At 39.4% G+C, this 21473-nt stretch overlaps 1 protein-coding gene and 1 non-coding gene across 5 annotated transcripts in view; one reads left to right on the top strand and one right to left on the bottom strand.

Moving 5' to 3' along the window:
• Positions 1 to 21473, bottom strand: part of LOC124794650 (protein O-mannosyl-transferase 2) — a 194383-nt gene that overhangs the window by 9449 nt on the left and 163461 nt on the right. For all 4 annotated transcript variants that reach the window (XM_047258175.1, XM_047258174.1, XM_047258173.1 and 1 more), the window contains 6 exons: positions 21173 to 21379; positions 16286 to 16437; positions 14043 to 14131; positions 13805 to 13953; positions 6206 to 6362; positions 5952 to 6092 (listed from right to left, as the gene is read on the bottom strand). In XM_047258175.1, coding sequence (XP_047114131.1) covers positions 5952 to 6092; positions 6206 to 6362; positions 13805 to 13953; positions 14043 to 14131; positions 16286 to 16437; positions 21173 to 21379 — 895 coding nt within the window. The remainder of the gene's footprint in view (positions 1 to 5951; positions 6093 to 6205; positions 6363 to 13804; positions 13954 to 14042; positions 14132 to 16285; positions 16438 to 21172; positions 21380 to 21473) is intronic.
• On the top strand, positions 20776 to 20850 carry Trnas-uga. Its single transcript has one exon. It is a non-coding gene; the product is annotated as a tRNA-Ser (tRNA).

Here is a 21473-nt window from a genome sequence, read left to right as displayed (position 1 = left end):
GTTGGAACTTCTTTTGCCCAGCATAGTGCAGCAATTTGATGTGAGATGGACTCAACAAACTGTTGGAAGTCCCTGCAGAAATACTTAACCATGCTGCTTCTATAGCTATTTGTAACTGCTGAAGCATTGCCAGTGCAGGATTTTGTGCATGAATTGCCCTCTTGATTATGTCTCATAAATGTTTGATGGGATTCACGTAGGGCAATCTGGATGGCCAAATCATTTGCTCGAATTGTCTACAATGTTCTTCAAACCAATTGCGAATGACTGTGGTTCAGTGATATGTTTGGGAACATGATGCTGTAATGGCTGCAAGTGCTCTCCAAAGTAATCAAACATAAACATTTCCAGTTAATAATTGGTTCAGTTGGACTAGAGGACCCAGTCCATTCCATGTAAACACATCCCACACCATTGAGGAAACACCACCAGCTTGCACTGTGCCTTGTTGACAACTTGGGTCCATTGCTTTGTGGGTTCTGCATCATACTCGAACCTTACCATCAGCTCTTACCAACTGAAATTGGGACTCACCTGACCAAGCCATGGTTTTCCAGTCATCTGGGGCCCAAACAATGCAGTGACGAGCCGAGGAGAGGCGGTGCAGGTGATGTGATGTTGTTAGCAGAAGCACTCGCATCAGTTATCTGCTGCCATAGCCCATTAATGCCAAATTTTGTCACACTGTCCTAACAGATATGTTCATCGTACACCCCACGTTGATTTCTGTGGTTATTTCATGCAGTGTTGCTTGCCTGTTTGCACTGACAATTCTACGCAAATGCTTGTGCTCTCAGACATTAAGTGAAAGCTGTCAGCCACTATGTTGTCCATGGTGAGAGGTACTGCCTGAAATTTGGTATTCTCAGCACAGTCTTGACACTGTGGACCTTGTAATACTGAATTCCCAATTATGAAATTGAATGTCTCATGCATCTGGCTCCAAACACTATTCTGCATTCAAAGTCTGTTAATTCCCATCATGTGACCATAATCACATTGTAAACCTTCACACATGACTCACCTCCGCCAATGCACTGTCCTTTTATACCTTGTGTACGCAATACTACTGCCTTCCGTACCTGTGCATATCACTATCCCCTGGCTATAGCTCAGCAGCCAAAGTGCTAAGAGCCGATCACAAACTTCTGCTTTCAGTATCCTCTCCTCAGGGGCCAAGTGAAAGAGTGTGATCAGTAGATCCCTTTACGAAAGACAGAAACTTCTCACACTACAACATGCAGCTGGTGCAAGAAACTTCCATAACATACACCAACAACAAATTATCACCAGTGGCACTCAACACACATTTTTTTAAAATGTGATATGAATCAGGACATGTTTATCTACTTCTTCACGCTAAGCATTTATGTAAATTTATTGATTTCTGAGTCCACTATCAAATGTCTATGTAATAGAAAGTTCAAAATCTGTTTAATATGAACATTAACGTAATCCAAATCCAAATATTCAGACATAGTATAGAAACATTGATTAACAAAGTATTCTTTTATTTGTTTTTGAGTATCTGTGGATTTTCTATTTTTTGCCTGCTGTTTCTAGAAACATGTTATAAACTTTTACACCAAATACAAAACTCTATTATTCCCATGACAACACCATTTACTAGCTCAAAGTGTTGGTCATTGAATAAAAGTTACACTGAACTTGGTATATATTTCAAAAGCACCATAATGTGCTCCTCAAAACTGCTACCTGTGAGTTCCAAAGAATCCTTTAAAGAAATTTTTGCAAATAAAGATAGAACCTCAAAACTAAGAGATTTGATGGCTAAAGAGATCAAGATGTGGAGATCGCATTTTTCCAGAAGTAATGTAAGATGTTCAGCTAAAAGAAATGTGGGCACTACATTGTTTACATAAATTCTACCACGTTTTTGCTGCTTTTTATTGACACACTATTAATTTGTCATATGTCTTTAACAGCAATTTTGTTTTGGCACTTTTGCCTTTTCAAGTGATCCTGCAATGATGGCACAATTTTTCATAAAAATGTAATTTTCTTCAAAGAAAAGCAGTGATAATAAGTACATTACAAAGATAGTATAACTATAACTTGTTGTTTCTTGTACGAAGATACTTGTGTTGAGTATGCTTTTGTCTTTTATGTGTCATAAAGTGTTGAACTTTAGTATCTGGGTATCCTATGTAGAACTTTACTGGATTTTCTGTTTTTTTCTGCTTTGTGTTTTTTGGTTTCATAAGTGCATGTAAAATGTAGAATGACTGTTCTCACAGCAGAGGCACCCATATGGTTGTTTGTAAGGGGGGAGGGGCTAGAACTGAGGGTATGGTGTATTTTCAGTTTTTCAGAACATGATTGGCAACTAGTAAGCAACTAGAAGAAAGTTCCATACAGGTTCTAACCCTCTTTAAAACCTGGTTAATACCCACTTTTAAATAATTTTCTTAAAAGCAAAACACCTGGCTACACAATATTTTTCGTATTTTTCCCTTTTCCTGAGAGCAGGGGGGGGGGGGGGGGGGGGGGGGGGGAGGGGAGGGGTTTCAGCTCCTTGCTCTCAGTTATGGGTGCCCTTGTCCCAGGTGCATACCTTGAACCTTATTCTGAGATTTCTACTCATCTGTCCAAAGTAGGATTTGCTGCAACAGTCACAAAGGATTTTGTAAATTCCTACATTTAAGAAGTTAGGGTTTTTAGGTTTCTATACTGGGTACCCAAATGAGATACAATAAATATTCTGGGATAACTGGAAATTTGCACCCATATAGACATGTACCTAAACACAATCCTAAATGAACAAACAGAGCTATGAAAAAATCTAGAAAACTTTACTGACATCCTAAAACGAAAAGGATCAATTTTAAATCAATTTTAAATACTTCACGCCACACAGAAGACAACAGAATTCTCAACTCAAATACCTTTGTACGAGAAATGAAAAATTATAGTTATAAATCTTTATAATGTACTTATGATCACTGAATTTCTGCAAGTAAAATTCATTGTAAACACGTAAGCATCACTGGAGAAAACTGTCAAACATACATAAATGCTATATAAATGTTGTTATGAACATGACCAACAACACTGAGAGATAATAAAAAAGATGGTCCAAGATGTAATATGTATGAAGGTTATTTCAAAAGTTCTGCACACTTTAAGATCCAATCAAAGAAAATTATTTTACAAAATACCTTTACAGGCCTTCAAAAGAATCTCCATTCTTGCTTATGACAGCTTCCCAACATTTTGGCAACTACATTGTTGAGCTGTCTGATTACTTCAGTCACCTCACTGGAACCTTCATCAAATGTATCAAAACATTTTACATTGTGATGACTAAAACTTCAGTTCTGGCTCAAAAACTCATATCCAGGTTTCATTGAGTGCAACAATCCTTTTCAGAAACTCTTCTACTTCTGTTCGATAACTTTGAAGCAATACTTCTGAGATTCTGTTGTGACCTGTTTTCTGCTCTCCACTCAGATCATGCAGGAACCATCTGGTAGCAACAACTGCTGTCATCTTTAGCTTTTCAGTTACTATCCCATAAACTGAAGTGAGAGACATTCTGGCCTCTTCTGCCATTTCCTCACATTTTTCATTGATCCTTTCTCAAAGTGTCATTAACAATAACCTGAGAGGTGAAGTCTGTCGCAATTGATAGCCTTCCATTTCTTGTATTGTCCTCAGTGCTTACCCAACCTTTACGGAAACAAGTAGACCACTGTGATACTGTGCTATGATCCAGTACACTATTCCCATGCACCTCTATCAGATAATTTTAAATTTCTGTTGGGTTCTTTCCACATAGAGGTTCAGTTTTGATGTAGGAACGCTGATAACTACACGTAATCCGACCTGACTCAGTTTCAGCATCTGTTTCTAAACTGAATTATTAATGACATAGCAATGTGAACCAGCAACCACATGTACAACCATCATGCTTAAAGTCTCATTCACAACTGACATGAATTTCAACTTGATCACACCACCAAAACGATTGTGCATGCATGGAGATCAGGAATTTCAAAATGTCCCTCATAACATCTGAGACATAAAACAAGTAACTACTAACACATACATAATCCAGATAATTCAATACTATGCTACAGAGATTAGCAACATAATTTCATCATAAATTTTTACAAAAATCATTCCATCATTCAGAATCACTTCAAAATGGCAAAGATGCCAAAACTAGCTCATTGTGATAGACACACAATGAACTAATAAAGTGTCAATAAAATAGCAGCAAACTTGGAAGAATTTGTGTGATGATATTCTTCAGTATAATACACACTGTGGGCACATAAAAAAGGAAAACTCCTTTCCCTGGATTCCACCTCTCCTTTCACAGCGACCTTCACCTTTTCAGATTCCGCAAGTCCCTGGCCCTCACAAACCTGGTACTGCAAAAACACATCTCCATGGCACAAGCATTCTAGAACCACATCTGCCCCCACTGCAAGATACTGCTACTGTGAAGTCTCTGCTTCATACATCACATCTCCACCACTTGGAGGAGCATTCCAGACACCACCTCCATACATTATCCAACCCGCTGACATCCTGTTGCTGACTCTGGGCACTACTGTCCAAACCCTATTCTACCTACAGCGTTCCTCCTTGTCTACCCCTCACAGCACCTAAACCCTGCCTAGTTGACCTTTTCAATTTGCTACATCCCCCAAACCTCCCTATCAACACTGTACCAAATCCAGAGCCAAAACATTCCCATAACACTGTTGTTAACCTTTCCAGCAACACTTGGCTCCACAGAAGTTTCAGTCCTATCACCTCTAGTCATACACTCAAATTTAACCGTGCTAGACTTGTCAAAGACCCACTCACCTTCTCCCAATCCCTACAGTGGAAATACTTCTTTGCCATCAATCCCTCCAATCAAAGCCAACCTAATTCCAACACTGAACTCTGCCTGTCCCAGTTCATTCCAACATCCAACCGTGATACCCCGTCCCCACCCCCGCCCGCCCTCCAACCTAAACATTCACTGGTTATCTTCCAGAAATTCCTTAAAAAAAGAAAAAAGAAAAAAAAGAGAGAGTGGCCACACACAACATCAAAACAAATCCTGACCTAATGATCTTAACTGCAGACAGTTTCCACCACTGTGTTTATGAATTGCAGATTGCAATCACTACCTGGCGGAAGGCCTCCACCAATTATTATCTGACTCCTCCACCTGTAAACTCTGCCAGAGTGATCCCATCGCAGGAGTCCAACACAACCTTCAATCCATGCTTAAAGCCTTCAGCCCTTTCCAGAACCTCAACCTGAATCCATTTCCCTCCTTACCCTTATGACACCCTGCATACCCACCTTCTACATGCTCTCAAAAATCCATAAACCCAACAGCCTTGGACTGTGGCTGGTTATTGTGCCCCCACTGTTAGGATTTCTGTCCTCTGGCCAACACCTCCAATCTCCCATGTCAAAGATGCCAACCACTTCCTTCAACAACTCTCCACTATCCCCACCCCTTTACATCCTGGATCCCAACTGGTCACTGTTGGTGCTACCTCCTTCTACACCAACATTCCTCATAATCATGGTCTTACTACTATTGACCACTAACCTTCCCAATGTCCTTTAGACTCCAAACTCACTACCTTATTCCTCAAGCACCTTACAAATTTTATCCTAACCCACAACTACTTCTTCTTTGAAGCACACAATCATCAACCAAATGTAAAAAGAAATGGGATTCATCTGACCAAGAGACATTTCCTTTGATTCACAGTCCAATTTTGATGATCCCATGTTGACTATAATTATAGCTGATGATATCATTGGTTCAGCACAATAACACATGTGGGTCATCAGCTGCACAGGCCCACATTCAATAATTTGCACTGAGTGATGGTCAGATATTTAACCTTCAGTAAATCAGCTGCAAGTCTAAAGTAAGCAAATTAAATGGTTTTTACAATTTATATACCAACCTGTCAGCATAGAACTGAAGAGCAGTGCTGGGAAATAGTGATGAAAGTAGAGTACTCGACCCATAGCCCAGAATGGTACATAGTGTAAAAACCATCCTAAAAACAGCCATCCGCAAGCACTTGCCATTCTGTCTTTTGCTTCTGAAAAATTAAAATTATTATCTCTTTTAGGAGTAGCTAATTTACTGTGGAACTCTCACATTGTAACTGAAATGACAGCATTAATTGTAATTAAAATGACAGTGTTCTATTACCTTTAACTTCAGGAGGGTCTTTATAGCCCCTTTGCCATTTCACAGAATTGTAAATGAATACTATTAGAAAAGCTGCAAGAAATATCAAATTTGACCACCATATGACAGGGTTCCCCAGGAGATAAATCCGATAGTTGCTTCCAGAGAAAAACTGCCCCTGAAATGAAAACAACTAATGGAATCACAGGTGTAATGATTGAACAAAATAATCAAAATCTACAGACATGCTCGCTGCATTACAATGAACTGTTATTATAAGTTTATTAATGGCCTTTGGACATCACCCATACAGCCAGAAAGATTTTTTCACTTTGAAATAAGTAACAGCCTGAAACCATTAAACAAGACAATTATCAATTACATTCATTTAATCTGAAATTAAGCCCATAGGCTCAAAAAGTTAAAATACATTCATTAATACGAAAGCAGGATTGAAGGCACAAATCATACTTATTCATTCACTACATTACAATGTAAAAAAATCTCTTTCTTATATTCTTAATTGTCCTTCTGCTATAAAATCATGTAGAAGTTTATGCACTTTTGGGTCTTCAGTGCTAAGAGTGTAAGAGTGTCTGTCGATAATGTACTGACAGAGGATATCATACACTTTGTTGTTTCTTGCTACCTTCTGTCATAGTCAAAGAAAATATGCTTAACATCCTTGTCACTGCTGCATTCACATGAAGAAGTTGGCGTACACTGTTGCTGGAATCTTCCATGACTGAATTGAAGGCATGCCATTATCGCTATAAAGTTTCTATTCTGTTTGGAATTTTGGTACCAAGGATATGATGGGAGATATGTACCACTGCAGAATAGTGTCTCTATCTTTAACTGAGTAATATTGGTGACGGTTTTCCTTCCATTGAGCTCTGATTCTGGCTTTCATGGTATGTAGGAGATGTGTCGTTAAACCAGTGTCCACAGCACCTTTGCCCGGAGTGTCAGCTTCTTCATTTCGCTCTATTTTGCTGTGTTCCTTCACCCAGAACATAATGGTAGTCTTATGTAGGCACGAAAGCTCCTGAACTGCTTCTGTAATGCAGTATACTACATGATTTTTGGTGCTGAGGACATTGAGGGGGGTTTGAACCCCCCTCAATTATTCTTGCTATCTAAAAATGCACTTCCTGCTCCACATTTTTGCTTAGACTCATTGGTGCAAAGCTGCATTTACACCTGTGGGCCTTGCACAGTCACCGTGCACATGTGCTTGCCCCACACCCAAGTAGAGGCACACTTAGGTGCATGCCTCTTTCTCAACATGTGCACATGAATGATCCCACTCACAGCTGGAGAAGCATGCACAGCAGTCCAGTGATCAAGCTGCAGCTACAGGTTAAATGTGCCTGTGGGGTTGGGCAGTGGGTTTGTTTGTCAGGACCAGGCAGATGTGCTAACAATGTGCATCGATGAAGCTGCAGAGTACATGTGCCCCTTAAAGATAGGCTGAGGATCAGCTGATCTGTTATATACAGGGTGGAGAAAAACTGTGTCACGAAATTTTAACCTGGATAGCTGATCCCAGTTGTTGTTGTTGTGGTCTTCAGTCCTGAGACTGGTTTGATGCAGCTCTCCATGCTACTCTATCCTGTGCAAGCTTCTTCATCTCCCAGTACCTACTGCAACCTACATCCTTCTGAATCTGCTTAGTGTATTCATCTCTTGGTCTCCCTCTACGATTTTTACCCTCCACGCTGCCCTCCAATGCTAAATTTGTGATCCCTTGATGCCTCAAAACATGTCCTACCAACCAATCCCTTCTTCTAGTCAAGTTGTGCCACAAACTTCTCTTCTCCCCAATCCTATTCAATACCTCCTCATTAGTTACGTGATCTACCCACCTTATCTTCAGCATTCTTCTGTAGCACCACATTTCGAAAGCTTCTATTCTCTTCTTGTCCAAACTAGTTATCGTCCATGTTTCACTTCCATACATGGCTACACTCCATACAAATACTTTCAGAAACGACTTCCTGACACTTAAATCTATACTCGACATTAACAAATTTCTCTTCTTCAGAAACGATTTCCTTGCCATTGCCAGTCTACATTTTATATCCTCTCTACTTCGACCATCATCAGTTATTTTACTCCCTAAATAGCAAAACTCCTTTACTACTTTAAGTGTCTCATTTCCTAATCTAATTCCCTCAGCATCACCCAATTTAATTTGACTACATTCCATTATCCTCGTTTTGCTTTTGTTGATGTTCATCTTATATCCTCCTTTCAAGACTCTGTCCAAAATTACTAATGTTGTACAGGTTGACAATGCACCATTTTCCAAATTACAGAAACTTGGCGTCACACAGTCCAATTGGCCATGGGATTGTCCTGTTACCACTCGTCATTTGATGGGCAGTGCTATGGTTGTTGGTTCAAGCGAACTAACAGCTGTTGACGGGTTTGTTCCCAGTAAGACTTATCATGAAACTACAATGTATGTGTTGGGACCCCAGGCCCCCAGAACAGAAGGCTGGTGCGTTACCACAAGCGTGCATGCCACCTCGGATACATCACTATCTCTGGTAGGCAAAGCATTCACGGTCAGGTGTCGTCCAGAGCATCCGGCAACAGGGCAATCCCGCGGCCAATTGGAGCATGTGGCACCAAATTCCCATAGTTTAAAAATTGTGCATTATTGATCTACACAACACTAGCAATTTTGGTTCCTACTGGCATCAGCTACCCAGAGTGTATGTGTGTACATCTAGGATCCCCTTTGAAACTCCTGGATTGATTTAACCCCTTGTCCAATTTAGGTATCCACTTAACATAATGTTATACTGTGGTATTGCAAACCATGAGATCATCTGTGAAAGGCATTTGTGCAGCTGTCATTGCCAAGAGGTGACAGCTGTAGAAATGTACCATACCCAGAAAGTGTCTCAGTTGCTGCTAATTTGTTGGATTCAGCAGGGACTGCAGCAATGTAATCTTCTCTGTCAAGAGGCAAATGCCACTGGCCTAAACTGTATGGTGAAGGATAGTGAATTGAGTCTTCCCAGTGGTGCATTTGTCCTCAATTAAAACTATTTCCTCATTACACAGCCACTGATGCACCTCACACACATGTTGTTCATGTACTTGAGCATTAGGAGAGAGCACCAAAATGTCATCAGAGTACACAAAACTAAATGGAGGTCCTTTGAGTACCTCACCCATGAAACATTGCCACATCTACATGGTGTTTCTGATGCTAAAAAGGCATGAATAAAAATTCAAATAAACTGAGTGGTGTCATTACTGCAATCTTACATATGTCCCTGGTCATTACCGGTATTTGGTTGTACATTTACCAGCAATCAAAGATGTTAAAAATCTTTGCTCCAGCTAGTGCACATGAGAAGTCTTGTACGTTGAGCATCAGACAGCTGTCTGGGATTTTCCTGGCATTTAACACATGGTGATAGCCACTCGACCTCCACGAGCAATCTTTCCTGCTGATTAGATGTAGGGATGAAGACCATGGTCTGTGAATGGTCATAACAACTCATCAGAAATTGCCTTTGTCTCCATTAGTCATTCAGATGAAATTCTGCAGGCATATAGTGAGCAAGGTTGTTTAGATGTGGTATAGATTTGGTGCACGTTATTATGCTTGATGCCATTGCCTGTATCTGTATTCTGCTCAATGGTTTTATTGTGCAGTTCAAAACCAATACTTACAGTCAGAGTCCACATTTTCCCCTGAGATGTCTTACATTTAAAATCTGGTTTCAAAATCATCATTTAGGTGCTTTCATTGTCACCAGGTCTCTTTCATGCATACAGGCTTCTTTCATGATTCTTAAATCTGGTGTTAATGAAAATTAAATTATACTCTGTGCAATATTTTACCATGTGGCTTCCTCTTTCATTCCTTTTCCCCAGTCCATTTTCTTCTACTATTTTTCCTTCTATTCTTTGAATTCCAGTCACCCATCACAATTAAATTTTTATCTCTCTTAATTGCCTGAATAATTTCCTGTATCTAATCATACAGTCTTTCAATCTTTTCATCATCTGTGAAGCTACTTTGCATATAAACTTACACTATTATGTCTACCCTGGTTATACTAATGTGTACACTATGCTGTTCGTAATATCTTATTCACATTCTTATTTTCTTATTCATTATTAGTTCTACTCACGCATTACCTCACTCTGATTTTGTGGTGATAGTCCTGTACTCACCTACCCACAAGATCTGTTCTTTCTGCTGCTGCACTTCAACTTTCCCACTGCATCTAACTTCAACATATCCATTTATGAGAGTGAATCAAATATAAACGAGAATTTTTATTTTACGTGCCTTTTTGAAAATGGGGAGTGGCACGATCACTTGCTCATTGTTGCTGTTGTTTGAAGTGACTGTTCTCCACAACTAGAACATTGTCATACTATTTCTTTAGTCAGGATTGCAATATCAGGGCAAGACGTACAATCATGTGTTGCGCAATGCATTATACTCAAGTTTGTAACAACAGAGAGCATAAAACCTTACAAAATTTTGAAAAGACTTGTGGCCCCGTAAAAGACTCAAGTGTACGCATGGCATAAACCATTTATATGAGAATGAGAAACAGTTGAGAATGCAGCTCACCGACATCACCTGATGACCAACATGACTGAGGAGAATATTCACACTGTTAGCCAGCTTCTTGAAGACAATCGCTGAATAACAGTTATTGAAACTGCTACTGAGGTTGGCATAAGTTACAGAAGTGTTCAGGTGATCATTACTAACAGTCTTGGATTTATGAAAGTGTCCACAAGGTGGGTGCCTCGTCTTCTCACTGCAGAGTACAAATTTCAATGCCTCGATTTGCAAACGGTTACTGATGCATATGGGAATGCAGGCTTTCTCAGCGAATTTTGATGATGAAGACTTCTCAGGTTGTCAGCAGGGTCAAGGCGTTGTTGTGCAGCAACATTTTAACAAGTTTCCTACTCGTCATCTTCAGGCGAAGGTGACAAGCAGGTAACTTGTCAAAACCTTGCCACATAATGCTGAAGATGATGAGTAGAAACTTGTCAAAATGTTGCCGCAGAAAGACGGTTTGAATTGGCTGATAACCCGAGAAGCCTATTGGTACACCTCCAAACTGAAGGGGAACATTTTTTGCACCGGTTTGTGATCTGAAATGAAACATGGGTGCACCACTATATCCCAGAATCGAAAAAAGCAGCATGGAATGGTGCAAAAAGAACGAATCTGCACCCATTGAAGCCAGAAACTGTCTCTCTGCAAAGAAGGCTATTGCAACAGTCTTTTGTTATTTCAAAGGAATTGGCCTCATTGGTTTTTCCCATGAACTTCATATTGTGAGTGCTGCATACTACTGACAACTTTTGTGCAAAACAAAACAAGCATATCATCAGAAAAGGTGTGCATTTCTGATTTGAAATGTGATCATCCATCATGACAACACTCGACCCCACACAGCTGCCTGAGCTGAAGTAAAGATTCAGGATTTTTTCTGCATCACACTAGAAAATCCCCCCTACAGTTCAGACTTATCACCCAATGATTTTCATTTGTTTTGAATACTAGAGGAATCAGTGAGAGGACACAGATATGACAACTATGGTGCTGTCGAAGTGTTTGTGTGCAGCTGCCTGCTGTCGCATTCAATACATTTTACGAAAATAGGATCAAGAAACTGCCTACTGAATGGGGAAAAAACTCCCAATTAGGAGAAAAATAAGTCAAGTGTTTATGAGTTCTTCTGAAGCTTAAACAAATTTATTAAAAAAATTCTGGTTTATATTTGATTCGCCCTTTTAGCATTTTATATTCTATAACATATCTACCTGAATAAGTGATTTGGCATTCTTTCCTCCAACCCAAACAATGCCAGTTATGTTTTTCCTGATAACAACATCCTCAAAATAACACAGAGACCAGATTATTAGGATTTTGGTTGCAACGCAATTTAAAATGGAATATGTACAAAGAATATCAGAATGCTAAATTAATCAAAAGCTGCTATCTGTTTTGCTCACTAAAACCCTGCTGTAGTGCATAAGCATGTCATGCCTACTTTCTCTCTCATGTTAGATATGGGGTCACATTTTGTGGGCATTCAAATACAGTTATCAACACATTAAAATGGCAAAAATGATTCATTAGAATCATGTTTGTATGCAGACCTAGAGATTCAACCCTGTTTAAGGACTCTGGAATTCCACCCTTACTGTGTATCTACATTAATGAAACTCTCCTATTCTTTAAAATAGAAGTAATGAGTAAGAACAGTAGATTGTAAAAGAAACTCTGATATTTACACTCAGTATATCAGACGAAATAAAAAGTGCTGGCAGGTCGATAGACACACAAACAAACACCTGTACTTCCGCCTCGACTGACATCTCTGCCCAAACTCTTTGCCTTTACAAATGTCTGCTTGTGTCTGTGTATGTGCAGATGGATGTGTGTGTGTGTGTGTGTGTGTGTGTGTGTGTGTGTGTGTGTGTGTGTGTGTGTGTGTGTGTGCACGAGTGTATACCTGTCCTTTTTTCCCCCTAAGGTAAGTCTTTCCGCTCCCGGGATTGGAATGACTCCTTACCCTCTCCCTTAAAACCCACACCCTTTCGTCTTTCCCTCTCCTTCCCTCTTTCCTGATGAAGCAACCGTTTGCTGTGAAAGCTTGAATTTTGTATGTATGTTTGTGTTTGTTTGTGTGTCTATTGACCTGCCAGCACTTTCGTTTGGTAAGTCACATCATCTTTGTTTTTAGATATATTTTTCCCATGTGGAATGTTTCCCTCTATTATATTCAGACAAAATAAAAACTTATATTTGAATCAGATCAATAGTTTCTTGTATGATAAAGGTACTTTCAACATAAATACCTTATAAAAGACTTCCCAAAATCATAAAAGCAAATACAGGGTTCAAAACTTTTTAAAAAATCTTTAGAGTCATATTTACAGCATCACTGCTTTTACTCTATTGAAGATTGTTTAAATGTGTGAAGTGTAGTACACAAATATTTAAATATATGACGTGTAAAGGAACAATTTCTAGTTAAAAAATGTATGCATAGAAATGTAAAGAATGGAATGACAATATTATGAAAAGGATACATTGCCACTCACTATATAGCAGAGATGTTGAGTGACAGATACACACAACAAAAAGACTGTCAAACAAGTAAGCTTTCAGCCAAAAATGCCTTTTTCCAAATTAGACAAAAACACACTTGAGTTCCATTTGTGTGTGTGTGTGTGTGTGTGTGTGTGTGTGTGTGTGTGTGTGTTGTGTGTGTGTGTGTGTGTGTGTTTGTGTGTTTTAACTAATTTGGAAGAAGGCATTTTTGGTTGAAAGCTTACTTGTTTTGACAGTCTTTTAGTTGTGCCTAATTGCGACTAAGTATCTCTGTTATTTGGTGAGTAGCAATCTATCCTTTTCATAATATGGTCATTGTTCCATCTTGGATTTTCTGTTTTTAAATTATGTGGTGTACTATCATATCACTTTTAAGTATATATTTATAAAGTGACTTGTCCAATGTGATATAAATAAACTGCTTTTGGAGACAACAGGACCAATAAAACTCCAATACAATACAATGAGTTATATCATGACAAAATGTTTCATGAATTTACCCTGTAATTTATTGGCCATTGCCATGGTCTCGAAGTTACTTCACCTTCTTTTGGTTTTAGGCCAGCATTACCCTGTAGCATTACTGCATGAGATTCAAGAAAGCGTTCAATGAAACTGGGTGCATATACTTCAAAGCTCACTTTGGGCACTGCGAAATACAAAAAAAAATTGTATATGTTATTATGAAGTAATCATCAGAAGATCTGAAATAACTTGTTATATTGTCAAATCTTTTACATTTAGAGAAGATGTTGTCTTCCACGTTCCACACAGCATTCTTGTCTCGCATATTTGGGTTACATGAAACTTCCTGTTGCTCATATGCCCTGCAAAATTCATGTAAATGTTTCATTTTTGTCCCAAAGACAGTAAGTGAAATCAGGCTCAGTGGAGAGAAGTAACACAAAACAGAAATTGATAGCACTCCACAAAAGTTTCAAACAATGATACCACATATGATTTTAGGAAGGAAAAACTGTAAGGAAGTGAGTGTAGGTGTGGGTGCAGGACAAGTGAAGAATGAATGTGGGCATGGGTCAGTGGGCTAGCATAGACCAATGCCAGGAGGATTACAGGAACAAAGGATATGCTGCAAGAACAATTGACATCTACATATTTCAGAGATGCTGGCATTGGGATGAAGGGACCCACATGGCATAAGCTGTGTAGTAAACATGGAAATTGAGCATGTTGTTGTCAGGAGTGTGTTCTGACCCTCACCATTCATTTCAAGGGACAGCATGTCTGTGGGCATACCCACAGAAAATGCTGTGAAGAAATTGCACTGGAGTCAGTGATGACTTAACTGCTTTCTTAAGTGGTCCTGACTTTGATGGGATAGGATAAGCCTATGATAGGACTGAAGTAGGGTGTGTTGGGTGGGTGTATTGGACAGGTCTTGCAGCATTTGACAGTGTCCCACTGCAGAGTGTTGCTGAAGGTCCAAGTATAAGGATTAGGTTTTGAGGTATGTGAGTGATTCACAGACTTTTTAAGTAATAGACCCCAGTATGTCGTCCATGATGCCAAGTGTTTATCAGAAACTAGTGTATCATCAGGAGTACCCCAGGGAAGTGTGGTAGGACTGTTTTCATTCTCTATATACATAAATGATCTGATAGATAGGATGAACAGCAGTTTATAGTTATCTTCTGACAACACTGTGGTGTATGGAAAGGTGTTATCATTGAGTGACTGTAGGAGGGTACAAGATGACTTGGACAAAATTTATAGTTAGTGTGATGAATGGCAGCTTGCTCTAGATGTACAGAAATGCAAGTTAATACAGATGAGTAGGAAAAATAATCCTGTAATGCTTGAATATGGCATTAGCAGTGTGCTACTTGACACAGTCATATAAATTAAATATCCAGGCGCAATGTGGGAAATCAGTATGATATAGAATGAGCATTTCATGTTGGTAGTAGGGAAGGCAAATGCTGGACTTCATTTTACTGGGAAAATTTTGGGAACACACAGCTCACTTATAAAGGAGACAGCATATAGAACACCAGTGCTACCCATTCTTGAGTATTACAAAAGTGTTTGGGATCCACACCAGGTTGGATTAAAGGAAGATATCAAAGCAATTCAGAGGCGTGCTGTTAGATTTGTTACTGGTAGATTCGATCAGCGCCCAGGTATTACAGAGTTATTTCGTAAACTCAAACTGGAATCCCTGGAGGGGCAGTTACACTCTTTTTGCAAAGTACTCTTTAGAGAACTGTCATTTGAGGCTGACTGAAGAACAATTCTATTGCTGCCAATGTACATTTCGCATAAGGACCACAAAAATAAGATGAGAGAAATTAGGATCCATGCAGAGGATTACAGACAGTCATTTTTCCCTCACTCCATTTGTGAGTGGAACAGGAAGGGAAATGACTAGCAGTGGTATGTGGTACCCTCTGCATGCACCATATGATAGCTAATGTAGGAGATGTATGTAGATGTAGATGCACCTGGGTCTTCCACAGAGATATGACCCATGTGGCAAAGGGTTGGAAGTGGGGTGACATAAAGATGGGCCAGGGTATTGTGCAGATTAGGTTGGAAGTGGAATACCACTTTGGAATGTAGGATTCTAGAGCAGAATCACAAGCAGATATTGTACCAAATAACAGTCTAGAAATTACAAATAAAATGTATGCAAATGGGGTAGGGTTGGAAAAAAGACAAAACTTTCCAAAGAGGACAGGAAATGGAGCCAGAGATCAAACTCGACAGCTTGAAGTTTCTGTTAAGGTGGTCCAATTTTAATCATGTATACACATATCAAGTGTCCTGTCCATAATAAAATTACATAGAAGCAGCTAGCTGATAATTTACTTATTTTCTGATCACAACTCAAGCACAATGCACCACAGTATTCCAAATGTGAACACACAAATTAATAGTTACTTTACAATTATTTATTTTTCTGAATTTTTTACTACTTTGGAATTGATTATATTAAAAATCAAGAAGAAAAATTAACTAACCATTTGGGGAGCTGTTTTCCACTTGATGTGAGTACACAATGCTGCAAGTAATGCACAAATCGGAGTTGGTGTGAAACTGCTGTGACTACATCACCATCCTTTCCATTTATAATTAAAACTTTCCAGACATCATTGGCATCACCAGTTCCATTCTGTCATAGCATATTTAAAAAAAAAGTTGTATCAGTTACAGTTTTATTTTTAAATTATAGTTAACCTTTCCTTTGGTAAATATAAAATTTTTAGTTTATTAACAGTGCCTAACATTCTTTCATGGCTAAAATTGTTTTTAATGACAATTAGAAATTATATCCTCAAAAACCTTACCAACAAATGGACACTATCTTAAGAAAATGAAGCAACAAATACCCACATCAAATTTTGTACAGCAATGACTCCTGAGACTCATACAGCTACAAATGGCACAAAAAGACCATATGATTTTAGAAGAAACAGGTAAGACGACATATTGCAGATAAGAACCAAATGTACAACAAATACAGTACTTACCAGTATACATAATGATTCCAAGAAAGGTAACCACTCACCAAGCAGAGAAAGCAATGGAAATTAGAGACACGCATGACTGCATTCAGAATTAACTGTTATTAAACTGCTATAGCAGTGAGCTTATATAAGCTAAATTTAATGTGAAATTTGCTTCTTTGAAGAAAGCTACTGCAGTTTCATATTTATTACATAGTCAGTGTTTATCTTCTATTCTTTTACCTATCTGGCCTAAAAATTGAGGTCTGTTTAACAGAAGCATTGCTGCTTGTCATGCAGTTAACAGCAAACTTCACCGTTGAATATATCTACCCAGCACTATCGTTTGATGATTTTTTCCTCATTACTTTAGTTTTATTACCCAAGAAGATAACACCATAACACAAAAGAAAATGAAAGCATGCAAAATAAGCCAGTGGTCTGGTATCCTAATCAACTCACTGAAATAAACTCCCAAGTGCAAAACATTCTAAACTAACTTACTGATAATTTTGTCTATGCCTTGACACCATTTTTGCTTGTTGTACAGCTGAATCTCTGAGAATGTGACAAATAATGTTTCATTAATATACTTAGAAGACCATTAATGTCAATTTCTTGTTCCAAATCCAATCAGATAGCCACGTGTAATAAAGTGCCACTTCTGGTACATGGAGGTGAGCAGGCCCTACATCGAATCTGCCTGGTGGATAAATGACAAGGGTTGGTGTGCCAGCCAACATGGTTGTGGTTTTATGTGGTTTCACATATCCCAGTAGGTGAAAACTGGGTTGGAACCCAAGTCCCACACCAGTTACATGATTCATAAACATTTAGAAAACTTTTGTCCACTTTCACATGAATAATGTACATGCAGGCAGCTGTAGTACACTTATTCCATCCCGGGGGTGTAACAAGGAGTTGACAGAAAGGCCAGCTGGCCACCTGTTTAACCGACCGTGTTAAACCCATTAGTAACCATGCTGACTGTGCGTTGACGCTGGACAACGGCACAAGGATAAGAAGAATGTCAATTTCTTGTACCAGCAGGTCATTTTAATTTCTCTGGAATGGAACAGTACGAGTCTCTGTTAGATTAAAACTAAAACTGTTTGCTACTAAATGAGTGTTCATCTATTATTTGGGCTGTGTACATTATAGATGAGTGTGGGTTCTTGTTGTGTACACTTTTGTCATCAGTAAACATCACAGATTATGAACACTCCTTAGATGTTGTTGGAATATTATTTACATTGGTTAAGAACAGGCAAGACCCAATACTGAACAGGGTCGGGTTCCACAACTTATGTTCCCCAATTACAAGTTTAGTCTTATTCTGGTGGTGCAGTCCCAATGCATCCTTCTGCCTTCTGATATAGGGACAATACTGCATTCACGAATGGTGAATATGTTTAATTCCATAACATTTTATATGCAGCTTCAAATTCAAGTCTATACTCATAAACACAACCAGAAGATTTGAAAATATTACTTTATTTCAGTGACTTTTCCCTATGAATAAGACTAATGAGGAAGCTACGTCTACCAAGAGTAGAAGTGATTAGCTGATTGTGCTGAATCAACCATTAACAAGCTTTCCACTGGTGTTGCCCTGATTGACTCAATTATACTGCTCACTTCAACAATAATAACAACAACAACACAAGAATAACTGCTACTATTACTACTACTACTGTTATTTCATGTCATCAGAAGTGCATGTGTACACTTCCTCAACTCTGAAGATGAATGCGAGTTTGGAAGTAAAGCAGCAGGAACTATTTTGTTCTGTTGCTAATCAGTTCTTAGAGGTAGAGTTCATGCAATATTACATGACCCCTAGCTGTGCAGATGGCATGGTAGGGGAGTGGACAATGAAAGTGGTGGGGATTCCCTTGTAGATGGCATAGTATGGCAAGGAAGATGTACTTCTACATCTTAAGCCTTCACACAAATGCATACCTTGCAGAACTTGTTAAGCTACAGCTAGCAAGTCTACAAACGATCGTATTAACAGGCTGTGCCAGTATGACAAATAATTCGACATATCTACCATTCATTATTAAAAACTCAGTGGGTACAAGATTACACTGAAATTGGAACAGAGAGAGTGTTTATTTTCGCCTGCCCTGTACACCTTTTACTCTTTATATTGTTGCCATGATAAAATTACCTTCTTTTTCCAAAATACAGTGGTGTTTACACAGTCTACTATTAATTGAACATTTGAGGACAAGTAAAGCCAATAGCTTACGAAGAGCTCCTGCTTGGTTTAAAAATAAATGTGTGATTCCTTCATTTATGTTGTTAGAATCCTTACTGATTCTCATTTCACCAGCTATTGGTGGCCCTCCAAAGAATTACATTACTTCAATGAAAAAAATCTGCAGTCACTCATATATAGCACTAGATAAAGTTTCATGTGTTAGCTATGTGGCAAAATACTTTTCCACTTTTCATGCTATCATTTGCCAACAATTTATTTCAGTATCTAGAACTGTTTATGAGATATGAGCGATGAGACGAATATTTTGCTTCCAACTACTGTCTGTGCACGATTGGACATGAGTATGCTACATACAATCCAGTTTCTTGAGATCTGTGATAGATACAGATCTTGTCTCAAGTTTAAAGAAAAATTCAATATGTTAGCTCCATTTTGTATGCAGAAATATGGGATCTAACATCATGCACCAAATGCAGATTCATGGTTACCCCCATTTTTCATTGCAAACTATTCACATTTTGTACAGTACCTTGCTACATATAGAAATACCACAACTATGACCATTAATGAGATGATACACGGTTCATAATGAAGCTGATGAATGAGGCTATGAGATGCATGAGAATCAATTTCTTTTACCAAACAGTTACTTCTAAATAATTCACCATGCAATCTCATCTGTTCCCAGAATGAGATTTTCACTCTGCAGCGGAGTGAGCGCTGATATGAAACTTCCTGGCAGATTAAAACTGTGTGCCCGACCGAGACTCGAACTCGGGACCTTTGCCTTTCGCGGGCAAGTGCTCTACCAACTGAGCTACCGAAGCACGACTCACGCCCGGTACTCACAGCTTTACTTCTGCCAGTATCTTGTCTCCCATCTTCCAAACTTTACAGAAGCTCTCCTGCAAACCTGCAGAACTAGCACTCCTGAAAGAAAGGATATTGCGGAGACATGGCTTAGCCACAGCCTGGGGGATGTTTCCAGAATGAGATTTTCACTCTGCAGCGGAGTGTGCGCTGATACGAAACTTCCTGGCAGATTAAAACTGTGTGCCCGACCGAGACTCGAACTCGGGACCTTTGCCTTTCGCGGGCAAGTGCTCTACCAACTGAGCTACCGAAGCACGACTCAAACCCAGTACTCACAGCTTTACTTCTGCCAGTATCTTGTCTCCCATCTTCCAAACTTTACAGAAGCTCTCCTGCAAACCTGCAGAACTAGCACTCCTGAAAGAAATGATATTGCGGAGACATGGCTTAGCCATAGCCTGGGGGATGTTTCCAGAATGAGATTTTCATTCTGCTGCGGAGTGTGCACTGATATGAAACTTCCTGGCAGATTAAAACTGTGTGCCCGACCGAGACTCGAACTCGGGACCTTTGCCTTTCGCGGGCAAGTGCTCTACCAACTGAGCTACCGAAGCACGACTCACGCCCGGTACTCACAGCTTTACTTCTGCCAGTATCTTGTCTCCCATCTTCCAAACTTTACAGAAGCTGTCCTGCAAACCTGCAGAACTAGCACTCCTGAAAGAAAGGATATTGCGGAGACATGGCTTAGCCACAGCCTGGGGGATGCTTCCAGAATGAGATTTTTACTCTGCAGCGGAGTGTGCGCTGATATGAAACTTCCTGGCAGATTAAAACTGTGTGCCCGACCGAGACTCGAACTCGGGACCTTTGCCTTTCGCGGGCAGGAGAGCTTCTGTAAAATTTGGAAGGTGGGAGATGAGATACTGGCAGAAGTAAAGCTGTGAGTACCGGGCGTGAGTCGTGCTTCGGTAGCTCAGTTGGTAGAGCTCTTGCCCGTGAAAGGCAAAGGTCCCGAGTTCGAGTCTCGGTCGGGCACACAGTTTTAATCTGCCAGGAAGTTTCCTCTGTTCCCATTGTGTAGTCAAGCCGGGCAGAGAATGTTTCGCTTAAAATGGACAGACCTCACAGCTCAGTAGGCTAAATGTAATGGAGGTGACTACCTCTTTGGAACAGAGGGGTGGATTCACCCAGTGCTGAGAATGAGAACGCATTTCTGCACTCATGCCAAGTCATCTACCATGAGCTCCAGCTGGTTGTGTATCTCCCCTCTCATTTTGATGATAAAGTTGTACTGATATAACAACAGTGTTTAATGAAAGAACATAAAAAAAGTTTTCTACATTTCTTGTTATACATACCTCCCCATAACCAGTGACCTGATAATGTTTTTTTGACACTGGTGCTGGTTCTTTATGAGAATGAAGGTTTCTTCGTGTTGTGACATGTTCAAGCCTAACAGCATCACCATGCTTCACAAATTCCACATCACTATTTTCATCATACTCAGAGTTATATTTTTTTATACGAAAATGGTTGTTGTCATCCTTGTGGGTATATGTCGTAACCTGTAATGATAGTGAAAACTGTTAGTTACCTCCTAGTGAAAACTGTTAGTTACCTTCTCTCTCTCTCTCTCTCTCTCTCTCTCTCTCTCTCTCT

This window comes from Schistocerca piceifrons, chromosome 4 (assembly GCF_021461385.2).
Source record: "Schistocerca piceifrons isolate TAMUIC-IGC-003096 chromosome 4, iqSchPice1.1, whole genome shotgun sequence".
NCBI classification, from domain to species: domain Eukaryota; kingdom Metazoa; phylum Arthropoda; class Insecta; order Orthoptera; family Acrididae; genus Schistocerca; species Schistocerca piceifrons.
Note: the sequence above shows the minus strand (reverse complement) of the source record. Positions and strands in the feature narration are given on the sequence as shown.